At 42.0% G+C, this 16,954-nt stretch overlaps 1 protein-coding gene across 5 annotated transcripts in view; it reads left to right on the top strand.

The window, feature by feature from the left end:
• The window catches only part of MGAT5 (alpha-1,6-mannosylglycoprotein 6-beta-N-acetylglucosaminyltransferase), a 325,140-nt gene that overhangs the window by 278,313 nt on the left and 29,873 nt on the right, over positions 1-16,954 (top strand). For all 5 annotated transcript variants that reach the window (XM_012502528.2, XM_030800826.1, XM_030800827.1 and 2 more), the window contains one exon: positions 9,173-9,319. In XM_012502528.2, coding sequence (XP_012357982.1) covers positions 9,173-9,319 — 147 coding nt within the window. The remainder of the gene's footprint in view (positions 1-9,172; positions 9,320-16,954) is intronic.

The following is a 16,954-nucleotide window of genomic DNA, read 5'->3' as shown; positions in this document are numbered from 1 at the left end:
ATGCAAGAGATGAAAGATGGATGGTGTGTAGACACACCTGGCATGTGGGCAAGACAGGAGTTAAAGTCAGGTGGTGGAGGTGGAGGTGGCGTATTCAGAAAAGAGCTAGAAGCCAACCCAGCTAGTCTAAGTGTTGAAAAATAGTGGAGGTAAAATTGGATGAGGGGATGTGAGGGTCTGATTGGCACAGATGGAGGCAGAGTTCAGACCATGTGATGGAGGTAGCTGGGCAAGCCCCTGAGGATCATTTTGCTCAGCAGTAGCGTGATGACCTGTTGCTTTGACACTGTAGGGAAGTCTACCCAGTGGTCTGTGTTTTTTCTGCAATGCTGCCATGGAAGTACCAAATGAAGTTCAGGAACTTGTGAAGAAACCAGAGTTTGGCCTTGAAGGGTTGGCTGGTATTTCAATGTATTAGATAAACTTCCTCAGGTTTATTAATAAGTTTTTATTTATGAATTTCACAAATATTTATTGAGTAGCTGCAATGTGCTAGGTGTTGTACAAGGGATGCAAGTGTGAAGAAGGCACATGGATCTCTCTCGTGGTATGTCCTAAGCACAAGGAAGCTTATTGTCAGTAGTGAATTTCTCAGCTCTAGTCTCTGGCTCGCTTTGTTTTCATGTTCAAGGTAGGGGAGAGAGGTTGAGCAGGTGGACTTCTTGGCATAATCTCGATTGTCCAATCATTATGTGATACTTCATTTATAAAAAGTGTATTCACGTATGCTACCCTCTTTGATTCTCACAACAGCCTTAAGAGGTAGATAGAGCAGGTATTATTGTTAACTTTATTTTGAACATGAGGAAATAGGCTAGAGAGTTTTGGCTTGCCCACAGTAAACCGGGGTCAAGTCTTGGAGGTGGCCCTAACTCATGATTTTTTAAATTGCAAATTAAAGCTCGGCTAGCCCCTTGATGTACTGTCCTTATAAACACTCAAACTTAAGAATGCTTAGTGGACATCCACTAGCCAAAAGAATGTATATCTCCTCTTTGCCTCAGTTTCTCCATCTGTAAATGCATTTGATCCTTTCTATGTCCAAGGCATTTGTATGATGCCACAAATAAAATAATTTGACAAATTCTTTAGCTTATTGGCCAAAGACCTCGTTTGTTTTAAGATTTTATTTCCTTCCAAGGTCATCTGTAGTCTGATGACTGTTCTTGGTTATCCAGGAGTGAAGTGTGTTGTCTAGTTCTCACTATTTGCTTTCCATCACCTTCTGTCTTAGGCCGACATTTTAGAATCATCAGAATGTCTGGGCCCTTTAATGGCAATGCTATTTTTGCCATTTGCCTCATTTTACTTTTCTCCACATCAGATTGTGGAAAGAGCTCAAGCTCCTTTAAAAAACACTTGGCAGAGCTGGTTTTCAGCAGCATGTCATTACCGTCTCACACAATTTTATTAACCCAACCTCATGAATGTCTCTCTCAGCTTCGCAAATTTTAAAAGAACCCTTACTTACCTACCATCCATTACCCTGTCAGAGACTAGGAAATAGGCCAAAACGGAGATCACTGATGTCCAGGGGAGGACAAGAAAAGAGGCAGGGAAGGCCCAGGCCAAGATGTCCAAGCTTGTCTAATGAGCAAGGATTGCAGCCTGAGTTAAAGAGCACGAGGGGTGTATGTTCATCCTTGAAAAACTGGGACCCGTGTAGAGGATGTCACTGATCCCATTACCTATTGCCTGCTCCTTGAGTAGAGTATATTAAAATACTCTGAGTGGAATCATGGCTCAGACATTTGGCAAATATGACAAGGATGGGGCAGCGTATTGCTGAGACTCCCCTCACACGCAGCACACAGCCACAGGCTCCAGAATGAATGAACCTTTGGCTTTGAAATAATGACATGAAAGACCAGTCAGGCTTTCCATCTATAACCCTTTCTGTCTCTGACTCCTTTCTCTCTGTCTATGAGGAATTTAAAAGCGATTTATTCTAATCCACATTGGAAATGGGGAACTGGAGCTGCCGAGTAGCAAATGTCTGCAGCATGAATGGGATTCACACACTTCTTGGACTCCTTACTGGCGAAAGAAGCAGGGCTGATCTCCTCAAGAGAGTTGGAGACATAGAGAGATGATTGATGCTTGATCAGCTTCTGACTCATTATTTTTCATTACAAGGCATCTTTGAATCTCTGCACCAAGCTTAGGAAACCCTCTGCTCAGCAGAATTTTGTCCAGGCATGCCATTAGGGGTGCAGGCGTCATTAGTAGCCTCTTGCCTCAGGGAACCTGTGAAGATGGAAGGAAATCAATATAACACTAATACTGGGACTAAAAAAGCCAGGAAGTTTTTGGAATCTAGCAGACCCTTCTAACTGGGGTATAAGTTTGGATGAATGAATTATTTATCACAGGACCACAGCCGAGTCATTCAGTCCAGCAAACCCCAGGAGTGCAGTTTAAGCCAGGACTCACTAGGGTGGCATGTTTTTATTTTTGGTTTAAATCTCCATCTCTTTTAAAGTGGCTTATTTCTTCATCTTCCTGGTTTTAACCTCTCATGTCCACCTCCCCCAGTCTTCCGTTTCATATATGATACTGAATAGCGCATTTGCATCTGCAACTCACTGAGTGCTTTGTGAGCTGGACCAGTACCGTCCTTTCCACAGTTGAAAACAGATTCTGGCTGTGGGGAAGAAAACAGGCAAAGCTACGGCTTCTGTACATACTGTCGCTGTACCCCTTCTGTACCCAGACCTCCACTCATTCACCTCTCCAAGACTTGGCTGGGTCATGACGGTACTGTTTCCCCATCATGTCAGCTTATCAGCTTACCTGTGGGACTCAGCTAGGAACCTGGGCAGGCCTGGCAAATATGCAGTGCTCCCTCTGACTCATCCTCTTGATGACTGTGCCACCCTGCCCCCCACCAACTATGTCTCTTCTTACTGAGCTTGGATGTGCTCACAAAACCTGTCTGAGGCAGGTGCGGTGCAGTAGCTCACACCTGTAATCTTAGCACTTTGGGAGAGGCTGAGGCGGGCAAATTGCTTGAGCCGAGGAGTTCAAGACCAGCCTGGGCAACATGGCAAAACCCCATTTCTACAAAAAATACCAAAAAAAAAAAAAATAGCTGTGCATGGTGGCACTTACCTGTAGTTCTAGATTTTCAGGAAGCTGAAATGGGAGGATCACTTGAGTCCAGAAGGCTGAGGTTGTGGTGAGCCGAGGACACCTGCACTCCAACCTGAGTGACAGAGGGAGACCCTGTCTTTAAAAAAGGCTGTCTGAAAAACCCAGGGCTTGAGGCAGCAGACTTTCATGCAGCTGCATGAGGGCAGAGGGCCTTTTCTTGTTCTATCCACAGGTGCATTCACAGTGCCTGGCTTATCAAAGGCATTTAGATGATTGTATAAAGAATGAAAGAAGGAGTCAAAATGAAACACACTGACCATCTGGGATCTCTGAGATTTCTTCCTGTTCTCATATACCCTGCACCTAGATCTCTTAGATCTCCCCAGCTAGGGACACTACCCTTCTGATACCCCATGCCTGCCTGTCTGTGATGTTGCCTCCACCTCCAGGCCCTGTGAGTGATAGCCCAAGAGCTTGCTTCCTTAGGAGGAGCAGTCCTTCTTCTGTTTCCGTTACAGATACTGGGTCCCATTTGCCCTCAGGCAGCCAATTGAAGCAGGTTTCATCCTAGTGAGCATACTTCAAGTCATTCCCATGCCATCTAGATGGGGAAAAAATTGTATGAACACATCCATGCCTCCTTCCCTCCCCCTTATCTACACATGTATGTAGACTGAAGAGTGTACAGAGGTATGAGTCAGTAACCTGTCTGACTTGCAGAGCAAAAGTGCATCCCTACACTCAAATAAATACAACACGTTCAACCTCTGTGCACAGAGACACTGGATTGCGTGAAAGATCCAGTCTCACAGTATTTATTCTTTTATTCAGCAAGTAAGTATAACATTAAGTACTAGATACATTCTAGGCCTTAGTCTAGCCATTCTAGAGACAGTGATGACTCAAGCAGTTTTGCCCACAAGGAGCATACAGGTATGCTGGAGGAGGAAAGCAGGTAACTATAACAATGTGGAAAGTACACAGGTAGAACTAGTCATAATATGAAATAATGATACCAGCATAAAACTTCACTGTCACGCTGAGTGGGGCCAACAGTTCAGTTGTGTAAAATGTGGTTCTGTGACTTGTGAAATCAATGTAGTGGATGGGGCAGTTCCATTCAGAGGACAGGAGCCACTGTCAGTTACAGTTTAACACCTCCATGCTATTGCAATGCACCTGCCTATGGGATTTACCATAATAGTAACAGCCATTATCTCTCCCCTCTACCATGTACTAGGCCCTGTGCTAAGCCCTTTCTGTGTATTTTCTCTTTGCATCACAAAAATCCAATGATCTTGGTACTGTTATAAACGGTACCATTTTAATGAAGCAGCCACTGAGGCTCCAGTCGTGAATAAGCCTGTTTTGCTGCCTCCCGTGTTGGCGGCTGAGGGGTTGTCCTGGTGTGGAATTTGGGTGAGAGAGGCGTGGTCAGGAAAGGGTCCTCCCAGGAGATGAAGCCTGAGTGGACTTTTAATGGGGAGCACTTGAGGCTGGCCCAGCTGAACATGTTCAGCATCTACAGGTTTAAATTTATGCAAATACTCTTTTGCTCCCCCATCTCCAAGTTAATAAATTTACAATGTGAATTGTAATGCATTTGATTTTATATTGGGGCTTTCAAATGACCAAAACTCGGGAACTTTTTATCCTGATGCTGTTGTTTGTGGTTTGGGTCTTTGTTTCTGAAACGGTATTTAGGTAGCTGGGCATAATCAGCCAGCTGGTCTTCAGGAAGTAGTCTTTGGTTTAGCAGCAGACTCTGACAAAAGTCTGCTTTGGGCATATAAACATGCTTGGTGAGTCTTCTTTTCTTGGCCTCCATGGCCCTTCCAGCTCTTCCCTAGAGAGTCTTCAGGTCACGTGAATCAGGGGCTTGTGGAGCCCTTGGGAGGATAGAGCCAGCCTGGATGGAAGAGAGTCTGGCCACTGTTTATCCCTTCCTTAAGCATCAGGTACCTGAAAGAAGGCAGATGGCCAGAGAGGGACCCTTTGGGCTACATGAAAGCATCACATTTTGGAAAAATTGTTTTCTTCATACCCATCCCTTGTCTGGGTTATTTTTAAGATATAAAAGGGATGCCTATTACCAGAAACATTAATATAATGATTCCCAGTCATTGTATAAAAATAAACAAGCAAAGCTTAGCAATAATTGCATGTGACTCGTGGGACTGGCTTAAGTGGCAGTCACTGTAAACCATATCATCTCTTATCTTTCTCTTCTGATGAATATCCCTGCCCCTTTTTTAGTACAGATACTTTATGAAACAATGAGAACTCATAAATATACATGCAGGTGCTGAACATCTTGTAAAAACCCACAAACATAACTCCTGCACACCTAAACTCCGTCTAAACGATACAAGGCCATGATATGCAGCTGTGTGAAGTTACATATGGATTTGAAGTTGAGTGACTGATTATCCAGCACTTACTAAGTGCCAAGACTTGGAATGAATCCTTTCCATGTACTACCTCATGTAATCCTCACAGCAACCCCATGAAATAAAGCACTATTGTTTTATCCATTTTACACATGAAAAGATTGAGGTTTAGCAAGCTTGTTACCTGGACTAAGGTCCTATAAATAGAATAGATTATAAATGGGCCTTAAATAATCCGTAGACAGAAGCACCTAGAAGTGTGTCACAGTTACTCACCTGGGAAATGATGGAGGCAGACCTTGAAGCCTAATCTGAACCTGCGCTGTTAGTTACCACATTGTTTTGGGTACTTTGTGCAAATAATGGATTCATCAATTCATTTGGTGAACCAGGGGTGTGATTCATTGCTCAGTTTCCTTCTAGAGTCACCATGCCAACTTCGCTAATTAAAACTGGCCAGGAAAGTATGTGTTGTGTGTTTCCTATTTATGATTATCCTCAATGTTCCCCATCAAGAGTGAAACTGAACAAGCCCATGGATAAGAACCCCCTTTATCCATGTTTAAAAGATTCTTTAAGTACTCCACTTAGCAGTTTAAAGCAATTGTTTCTTCTTTCACAGAGTGGGAAAAATCTGAGTGGTTTTACTGGAACATCCCAATCCTATATTGTGAAGAAAACGTATGGTGCTTCATCTGTTCTCTCTGCTTAGCATTAGTTCAAAAATTTAATCCTAGATCCCACAATCCCTCTGTGTAGAAATACTCACTGATGGAGCTGGAGTTGCAGCCATGGAGATATTTTGTCATCTGGAATATCCTCATTAGATTCTGGGCTTCTGAAGGCCAGGCGAAGTATAAATAAAATATGGCCAGTTTTCTCCAGCAGAGTTAAGCCTTGGCACTTACGTACATTCTTGCAGTGTGTCTCTTGCCTCCTTGCTAAGGAAATCGGTAAGTAGGCAGAATAGCAGGAGATTAGGGGAAAAGCAATTCAATGTGGTTAAGGTGCCAATGTGTGGCAAGACCATAAGTGCAAGGAAGTTTACAGAGTGCTGTTTGGTGGTGATGAACTCTCTCTGCCTGTTGTGTTTTCATTCAAACCTCATATGTGCTATTTGACCTTAATACATCTCCATTGTAATGTCACAGGTAATAAGCACACAGGAAGCAAGAAAAAAAATTGCTTATTGACTGAAGTGACAAAAAAAAACTGTTATTTTGGTGTTTCCAAGTAATGTATTTCCTACAATCCTAATTGTGTGACAAAAAAACTCATTGCCAGGAAATTATCGTATTTGCTTAGGCTTCATTCTAAACATATGAGGCTTTGGGAAAGTTAATAAAGTTTTTATTTTATGTATACTGAGATATTCTGGTGCCCACAGGGCAGAAGAGATGGTTCATATTGTTATTCAGATATAATTAAACCTAGGTCACATTCAAGTCCATTAAGCAACAGCCTCAAATCCTTTTAATTAATGGGGTCAGATTGATCTAAAGAAGCTAATTAAATTTTTCCCAAGATTTTCTATTTAAATAGACAAACATTGTGCTGCTTGCATTTCCTCCAAAGTTGTTCTTTGAAATTTAGAGTTGATGAAGGTATCCACACTTCATGGCAGGCCTTGATTTTCAGAGGTCAGGAGGCACTATGGGTTCTCTGACTAAACCTGCAGAGGTCCTGATCTGCGTCTTCTGGCACTTTTCTCCTCAGTCAGAAGGATCTGGACTCCCTGTGCTATCTTATGCCCAACCACGACCTGACAGAGATCATTTGTTTTCCACTGGAGAGCCGCCACATCCTCTCCAAAGTCTGATAGGAGAGGGCAAATCAGAGATCACAAGTCTGGTAGATAACAACCCTGGATTCTTCATATTCCATAAAGCTGGGATGTCGTGGGACCAGTACATCCCACTGTTTCCATCCGTTTCATCTGTAGCAGTCAGATCTCCCCCACGCCTGAGCCACATGCCCAGGCCACACCCTATAGTTAGAAGTTCTCTCTGACAGTCTCGTTTCTGTTAGCTGTATAATAAGAGGAAGATGCCGAGCAGGAGCTTCCTAATGGTAGTAGAGCTTTGCGTTCATCCTGCAGCTTCCAGGCTCCTGCCTACCATGTTTTCCTCACCACCACCACCACCCCCCTCCACCCATGATCTCTGGTGGTTCTGCTGCCCAAGGGGGAAATGACCCAGCCAGCATTAGAGGCTCTGCTGGCCTCGCAAAGCTTCTTTTCTTCGCAGCTCCCTGCCCTGTGGACATCTCTGGCATTGTGATCACGCAGTTTCCAGGAAACGAAAATTTATTCTTTCAAAAAACCAAAAAGATTGAGTACCCTATTCTGTACAAAACAAAAGTAAATAGGTCCAGAAAACCTGAGATGTTAGTGCTTTGCCCCAGAATTCATTCAGGAGCTACCTGGTTCTCCAGTATGTCACCCATGGGCTGTGCTCAGGGTTGGCCTGACACATGCAGCCCGGCAGCTTGGGCCTGGCACCCTCCAGCTGAACCTTTCTAAACGATCGTCCAATTAGAGCAGCTGCTAAGAGAGGAAAGCTGGTGAGAAGGAGGGGATTGCTGTGAAAAGACCGAGGGAAAAAGAGAACCAAGCTTGCAGCTAAATCTAGTTGAGCCATCTCCTTCATTCTCAATGCCTGGCCTTGTGGTTGGGTGATGCTCTGTGTGATGGCAGAAGGAAAGGATGCCCTGGGGCCCAGTTATCTTTTCTCACTTAATGTGCCCCTGGGGGCTGGAACAGAACAGGCTCTTTGATGTGGGCAGAGAGGACACAGCTTCATCAAGCCCAGACCTGGACCCTGCCCATCAACAACCTGCAGTGCTCCAGCAGTGTGAAGTACACCTACTGCGACAGTATGTGCCGAGGCGCTTCTGGGAGCAGTTATTTCATTTTTGGACCCAGGAAATCAGCACCACTGAACTGCAGCTTGTCCCCTTTGTCATCGTGGCTTCCAGCTGCTGTGGTTGCTCTGAGGACTGAGAGCAAGTTGTTGCTGCCATCTATGGTCTGTCTTGGGGGAAGCACATGGTTTGCCTGCTGGAGAGGGAAGCAGCTGCCTTGCGGATTCAGCAACACGGCACCCTTTCTCCCCTCTGAGGGGAAAATCAACACCAAGATGTTGGTGTCCCCAGTGTAAACCCCATTATGAAAACCTGTGTTTACTGACCTACCATCATTTTAAAGCAGTTCCGTTTGAACTGCAGTCAAACCTCCAAGTGACCTTTCTGTCCCTCCGCCCAGCATTCCTGAAAGGGCCTGTTGTTTCTTTGGTTCAATGAAGAAACCTTCTGTGTAGTTAAGCAAGTGTTTTTCCAGTCATGTCTCCTGGTGAGTTACAGAAGGATTATTGTTGGGTCTTGGTGGTGGTGGTTGTTTTTCTTTTAATACTCCATCCTCCCTACCCCGTGGATACCACTAGACACTTAATTTTTTACTTCCTTGGTGGAGGACAGCATAGTGAGTTGAGTAGCTTTGTGGAGACTTTAAAAGTTCATAGTTTTTCAGATCCTGGTGTAAGCTGAATTCTCTCTGCCCCACCCCCCAGGGCCTGGGAGCCTTCCAAAGTGAGGTGTCCACACGGGAATGGGCCACAGAATCGCCGCCTGCAAGCCAGGAATGCCCATCCTGCCTGATGTGTTCATATGCTGTGTGGTTTTCTGTCTTACAGTTGTTTGTTGGACTTGGGTTCCCTTACGAGGGCCCAGCTCCCCTGGAGGCTATCGCAAATGGATGTGCTTTTCTGAATCCCAAGTTCAACCCACCCAAAAGCAGCAAAAACACAGACTTTTTCATTGGCAAGCCAACTCTGAGAGAGGTAAGCATCTATCAAAATTATTCCACTTTGAATAATATGAATAATAGCTATTTATTGAGTGCTAATGTAGGTATTAACTTCATTTAACATGGTTGGGTGGGAGGGTGAGGGTGTAGAGGCTCAGAGAGACAAATGACGATCACATCACTTTGCGAGTTAGGGGCAGGATTTGAATCTACTTCTGCCTTCACCAAGTAAGGGATCTTGACACTCTACCCCCACTTCAGCTTATTGTAAACTCAGACATTCTAGCCTCTGATTGTAGATGAACTCTGGTTTCCTGAATGTTTGAAGTTTAGGGAGTGAGATCAACTGGTTAGCAGATATTTGTGAAGAATCTGCTGCCCATGATGGGCTTTGGAGAATAAAAAGTGGGCTGTGGGAGTTTTCAAAGAGCCATCAGCGTCAGGATACCATATGTATCTTGGATAATTGAAATAATGTGACTGATTTTTTTCACACACCATCCCAAGAAGTAATCCTGCCATTGCTAGAACCATTTACAGAAGCCTCATTTGAATTGCCTTCAGAGATCCTGTTGAAAATCTGCAGTGTGTGATGAATCACCATTGAGGGTAGTTGGATTTGATTTAGGGCAATAAACAAAAGTCTTTTACAGCTACGTGTGAGTGATCAAGCTGGGTGTTTCTGCATCTGGTCGAAAAGAGGTGTGTGCAAGAAGCCATAAGATTGATTTTCTGATTATTTCTATGTAGTTAGTAGTAAGTGGCTCTGCAGGCAGCTTATGAAGGGAAGTCATAGCAGCATCCTTGTCATTCAGGGCCTTTGACTGGGGGATTACATTGATTAGCATCCCTCCCATGGCATATCAATGTAGAAGGACAGTTTATAAAACATACATTTTTCAGTTCTACTTTTAAACCCTTCTGAGTCATTTTCTCTCCCAAATAGTATATAAGATGCATTTTCAATGGTTATTTTTTTATTGATCAGTCAGAAACCTTGACAATTTATAGAACTGATTATTTGGAGAGTTATTTTTCTCTGACCCTTCCTGTCATTGGTGAAATGGCCAAAGGAGATAGAAGATCAATGAGATCTCTGTTTATCTATAAAAGGTTAATCTGTGGCCCAGATAACCTTTGACAAGAGTTATGCACACACGTGTGTGTGTGTGTGTGTGTGTGTGTGGTTTTTTTTTTTTCCTTCTGCTAGAATAATAAATTTGAATTCTTCATTTGGGGAGTGGTTTTGTATTAAGAGATCAGTTTGTTCATTTATAACTCAGCAATACTTAATGTACATCTGTGTGCTAGGTGCTGTAGGAAGTGCTAGGACACAGAGACCAGGGACATTCAGTCTGCCATGAACCTATTCTTTTGAAAAGTTTAAAAAGATGCTGCCCAGCAGTGAAAATATCTCAATTTAGGAATCTCTGCTTTAGCATGTGACTGACTTCTTTGAAACTTTGGCATTTGGGGTGGAAAAGAAAGTAGTAAATCATCCCTCGGGTTTTTTGTTTATTTTTGACAAAAAATATACTTAAGGTGTACACCTTGATGTTTTGATAAATATACACATTGTGAAATAGTCATTACAATCAAGCTAATCCATCACCTTACATACTAAATAGATATTTTTTTCATGGTAAAAACACTTAAGATCTCCTTTTTTGGCAAATTTCAAGTATGCAATACAGTATTGTTAACTATGGTCATAATGCTGCACACTAGCTCTCCAGAACTTAATCAACTTGTATAACTGAGACTTTGACCAACATCTCCCCATATCCCCATGCACCAGTCTCTGGGAATCACGAATGTATTCTCTGCTCTGTGAGTTCAACCATTTTACTGTGAGCTGAACTGTGAGTTCAACTAGGCTGGTCTGCATGTGGGATCATGCAGAATTTTCCTTCTGTGCCTGGCTTATTTTACTTAGCATAATATTTTCCACATTCATCCATGTTGCCACCAGTGATGGGATTTCCTTCTTTTGCAGGCTAAATATTTCATATACACATAATTTGTTTATCTATTCGTCCACTGAAGGCCACTTAGTTTGTTTCCATATCTTGGCTATTATGAATAATGCTGCAGTGTACATGGGAGTGCAGATACTGCTTTAACATACTGATTTTAATTGCTTTGGATATATACCCAGCAGTGGGATTGCTGGATTATGTGGAGTTCTATTTCTTATTTTTTGAGGAACCTCCATTTTCTTTTTCATTTATGGCTGTAGCACATTACATTTTCACCAGCAGGGTACCAAGGTTCCCTTTTTACCACATTCTTGCCAGACACTTGTTACCTTTTGTCTTTTTGATAAAAGCCATTTTAACAAGCATGAGGTGCTATGTCCTTGTGGTTTCGATGTGCATCTCCCTGATGATGAATGATGTTGAGCACCTTTTCGTATGTTTGTTTGCCTTGTGTGTGTCTTCTTTTGAGAAATGTCTTCAGGTTATTTGCCTATATTTTAATTTGATTGGGTGGGTTTTTTCACAGTTGAGTTGTAGGAGTTCCTTATATACTTGGGAATTAACCGCTTATTAAATATGTGGTTTGCAAATATTCTCTCCTGTTCCATAGGTTGCCTTTTCACTCTGTTGATTGTTTCCTTTACTGTGCAGAAGGTCTTTAGTTTGATGCAATCTCAGTTGCCTGTTTTTGCTTTTGTTGCCTGTGCTTTTAATATCATACCCAAACATCATTGCTCAGACTAGTGTCAAGAAGCTTTTGCACTGTTTTTTTTCCTCGTAGTTGTGCTGTTTCAGGTCTTATATTGAAGACTAATCAATTTTGAATTCATTTTTGTAGACAGTGTGAGATAAAGATTTGATTTCCTTCTTATGCATGTGGAAATCAAGTTTTCCAAATATTATTTGTTGATGACACTCTCCTTCTCCATTGTGTATTCTTGTCAGCCTTGTTGGGAATCAGTTCTTTTCTGGTTTCTCTGTTCTGTTCCATTGGTCTGTATGTCTGTTTTTATGCCAAAATCACCTGTACGTTTGAAATTAGGTCTAGGAAATCTCTAAAGTTCTACTTCTGCCCAAATTGTAGATATTATTTGTAATTTTCCATGTTTGTTTAACATTTTGAGATAAAGTATATACAACATAAAACTTACCATTTATGGTTAAAATTGTTAACCATTTTTAAGTGTACAATTCACTGGCATTAAGCATATTTGCAATATTGTGCAACCATCACCACTATCCATTTCCAGAACTTGTTCATCATTCTAAACGGAAATTCTGCACCCGTTAAACACTAACTCCCCATTCTCCCCACTCCTCAATCCCTGGTAAACCTCTCTTCTACTTTGTGTCTCTGTGAATTTGCCTATTCTAGGTACCCCATATAAGTGGAACCATATAGTGTCTGTCCTTTTGTGTCTGGCTCACTAACTTAGCATGTTTTCAAGGTTTGTTCATGTTGTAGCGTGTTTCAGAATCTCATTCCTTCCTTTTTATTTTTTTGGAGACAGGGTCTTGCTCTGTCACCCAGGCTGGAGGAGTGCAATGGTGTGATCATGGCTCACTGCAGTCTCAAACTCCTGGGCTCAAGTGATCCTTCTTCCTCAGCCTCCTGAGTAGCTGGGACTACAGGTGTGTGCCACGACACCTGGCTACTCTTTTTATATTTGGTAGAGATGGGATCTCACTGTATTAACTGGGCTGGTCTTGAACTCCTGGACTAAAGCGACCCTTCCAGGTAGCTTGGGATTACAGACACACCCCACCACAACCCAGCAAATTAATTTTTTTTTTTTTTTTTTCAGAGACAAAGGTCTTACTATGTTGCTCAGTCTGGTCTCCAACTCCTGGGCTCAAGTGATCCCCCCACCTAAACCTCCCAAAGTGCTGGGATTACAGGCATGAGTCACCATGCCTGGCCTATGTCACTCCTTTCTATGAAAATATATATATTTTATTCCTTTTTATGAATATATACACACTACTTTTTTAAGGCTGAATATTCCATTGAATATATATATAAATCATTTTGTTTATTCATTTGTTGATGGACATTCGGGTTGTTTTCACCTTTTGCCCATTGTAATGCTACTATGAACATTGGTATACAAGTATTTTGAGTGTCTGCTTTCAATACTTTGAGGAATGTACCTACAAGTAGACTTGCTAGAATTTACTTTTTACTTTGAAATAATTTTACTGGTACAGAAAAGTTGCAAAAATAATACGGAGTTCAGGCATACCCTTCATCTAGCTTCTTCTTATGGCAGCTTCTACAAAACTACAGTACAGTGGTCAAAACCAAGAAATTAACATCGGTCCCATAGTATTATCTAAACTACAGACTTTATTTGGACTTCACCAGTTTTTCCACCGAGATCCTTTTTCTGTTCCTGGATCCAATTCGGTACCCACATTGCATTTAATAGTCGTGTCTCCTTAGTCTCCTCTGATCTGTGCCAATTCAGTCTTTCACTATCACCCATGACCTTACCACTTTTAAGGAGCACAGGTTAGCTTTTTGTACACTGTTTCTCAATTTAGATTTGACTGATATTTTCCCATCAGTCAAAGCTGAAGTTATGCATTTTTGGCAAGAATATCTGAGAAGTGATGCACCTTTCTCAGCACATCACGTTAGTGGGCATATGATGTCAATATGTTGTACTGATTGATCCCAGGTTTCTCCACTATGAAGTTACTCTTTTACTCTTTTCTTTATGGTAGGGGTAATACTTTGGGGCTATGTTAGAATATCCTGTTTATCCTCAAACTTTTGTATCATATAGCAGTGGATTTGTATAGTATCACATACTATACAAATAAATACAGTATTTATTGTATCATATAGAACTGGATCATGTCTACAACAATTATTGCTGTGGTATTCTGATGGTGATTTTCTGATTCCTTCATGATTTTTTAAATACACGGAAAGCAAAGAAGTCCATCTCTTATTGCAGTTTCTATATACAAGCCTTTGGGAAATGAATCAAAAGTAGCTGAGATTAAGTTGGCAACTGACACACTTTGTTAAAACTGACTCTAAAGGTTTTAATGACACTGTGGCCACTGAGTATTTTTTGCCTGGAAAAAAAAAATTAGGACACTCTTAAACACAATCTGAACATTGCCCAGTGAATGATGTAATGTAACATGGATCAGATCAGCCAGCGTGAAGTTACCAAGAAAAGCATTTCATTGTTTTCTATCAGTTGCCATCATTTTGTAATTTACTTTTTGCTGAGGTCATGGAAGGTTTTCATTCTTCATGCTGTAAGAAGAGAATAGGCATTGGAGCTGTCACACGGACATTTGGTTCCTCCTGTCCCTTCATCCCTTCAGATGATTCCACCAGCCCTTAAATGTGACTCTATTAGAGAAACTGTGGGATCCTTTCAACAGTCGCTCAGCAAGTGACCTCACACAGATGACTCCATCAGTCCTAGGCTCCCCCAGGAGAGCAGGATGCAGAGGGGAGTTGACAGGTGTTTAATGCATCCCTGCAGGGTGGTACCAGTTGCTGCACTGGGAGAATTCATCAATGTACATTTCCTGTTTTCCAGGAGCTCCAAATCTGATACAAAAGAGTTACAGGACAAATGCATAATCATGGAAGTGCATGAAGAAATAGCTCAGTGAATTCAGGAGGGGAGTGAACTTGGAGCTGTGCTGGGCGGAGGATGTGCAGGGTTAGCTGCCAAGGGGATAGTGGAGGAGCTGTGCTTTAAAGGAAAAGGAGGCGAGCGGATCTCAAGCCTGAGAAGCATGAATACTGACAAGTCAGGGATACCCCAAGAAGGTCAGTTTGCTTTATGCAAGAGGGCAGGTTCCATCTGAAATCTAGCTCCCTCCAGCAACATCAGACAGCACTGAGAGGGACCAGTGAGCTTGATCTCATGGCCAGATGGGTTACCCTGTCCTGCTCTGCCAGCTCACAAAAGTCCGCAAAATCCCTGTAACCAAAGAAGTTTTTAATGGGAAAAGAGCTGTAAACAGGTTCATTTCTAAGAATCAAAAATCCCTAGAAATTATCTTTTTTCCTTAGCAAATGGAAACATTGTAACCAGAGTATACATAATTACAAATCTTTTGAATTCAGCACTTACCAAGGAAGCCCTAGGCTGGGCCAGGAGTCCTGCTAATCACCTGCACAAACATTATTTCTCAGGTTTATTGTGCATCAATGATGATTCTGAGACTGACAGGCATTACAAAAGTATTTGCCCATACAAATCTTTCATATTAAGTAATAATTGATCCACCTAAATTGATCATATCAACTGCATACATGTCTCTTTGCCTTCAGTTGAAGAGAAGAAAAGGTCTGGATATCTAAATGTGGGTTTAGCTTTGTTTTTATTTTTGCACTGGACCATTTTTCAAACCATGATGTCTACTCAGGGAATAGTTCCGCAAGGCCTTAAGTAATGTGGCTGGTTCAGGTTACATTTTAATATAAATTGGATTTTTATCTTTATATTGGGAAACATATGAGTAGGTTCTTGATCATTTTTCTGACATTTTTTAAGCCATTAGAAATACTCTGGCTTCAGGGGTGTGTGTGTGTGTGTGTGTGTGTGTGTGTGTGTGTGTGTGTGTGTGTGTGTTTTCCATAAAGAGAACTCATGTTCTCCTTGGAGATTTAATAGCCACTCTGAAGTAATGTCTCATATTTAATAAGATTTTCATTACTTTTACAAACTATACTCGAGTAAATTTACTGATTGATATACAATGAAGTGTCTTAGACGGTTCTCAATAAATTAACAAGAAGGAACGTAACATTCAGAGGGGAACTAATGAATCACAAAATGCCTCACTCATAAAGTTAAGTAACCTTCAGTAAATGTAAATGAATAAAAGGAATAAAAGGATAATAGCTCAGTATTTTGTATTTTCCAAGTGCTTGGAGCAACCTTGTAAATAAGCAGAGACCTTAAAAGGCAGGAGAGGAGGGAGACTGCTGACATGTAAATTACTAAATAGTGACATTGATGGCAACTTTAACTTACTCTGATTCCGTCAGAAAAACGAATTAGTTCTCCAGGCCACAAAATGAAAATGATGTGACATTTTGCTCATCTTCAGAAAATACAGGCATAAATTCAGTCCTGAATTTAGGTTGGCAAGTTTTAAGAGCTGGATTAAAAGGCTGGTGTTTACATTGGGCCTTTGTCTTTTTTTTTTTTTTTTTGTTTGAGACGCAGTCTCGCTCTGTTGCCCAGGCTGGAATGCCGTGGCGCAATCTCGGCTCACTGCAAGCTCCGCCTCCCGGGTTCACGCCGTTCTCCTGCCTCAGCCTCTCCGAGTAGCTGGGACTACAGGCGCCCACCACCACGCCCGGCTAATTTTTTGTATTTTTAGTAGAGACGGGGTTTCACCGTGGTGTCGATCTCCTGACCTCGTGATCCGCCCGCCTCAGCCTCCCAAAGTGCGGGCCTTTGTCTTAAGAACTCAAAGACATCCTTTAAAATTGTCACCTTTCTTTTTATTCAAAGCTAAGAAGTTGTTGAAGGACCTAGATTTGAAGTTGGCTCTTCCCCTTTCCGGCTGTGGGGTCTTGGGGGAAATGTAATCTCCTGTCAGTCTCAGAATCATCATTGATGCATAATAAACCTGAGAAATAACGTTTGTGCAGGCGATTAGCAGGACTCCTGGCCCAGCCTAGGGCTTCCTTGGTAAGTGTT

This window comes from Nomascus leucogenys, chromosome 20, assembly GCF_006542625.1.
Source record: "Nomascus leucogenys isolate Asia chromosome 20, Asia_NLE_v1, whole genome shotgun sequence".
NCBI classification, from domain to species: Eukaryota; Metazoa; Chordata; class Mammalia; order Primates; family Hylobatidae; genus Nomascus; species Nomascus leucogenys.
The sequence above is the reverse complement of the archived record's forward strand: the minus strand, read 5'-3'. Positions and strand labels throughout refer to the sequence as shown.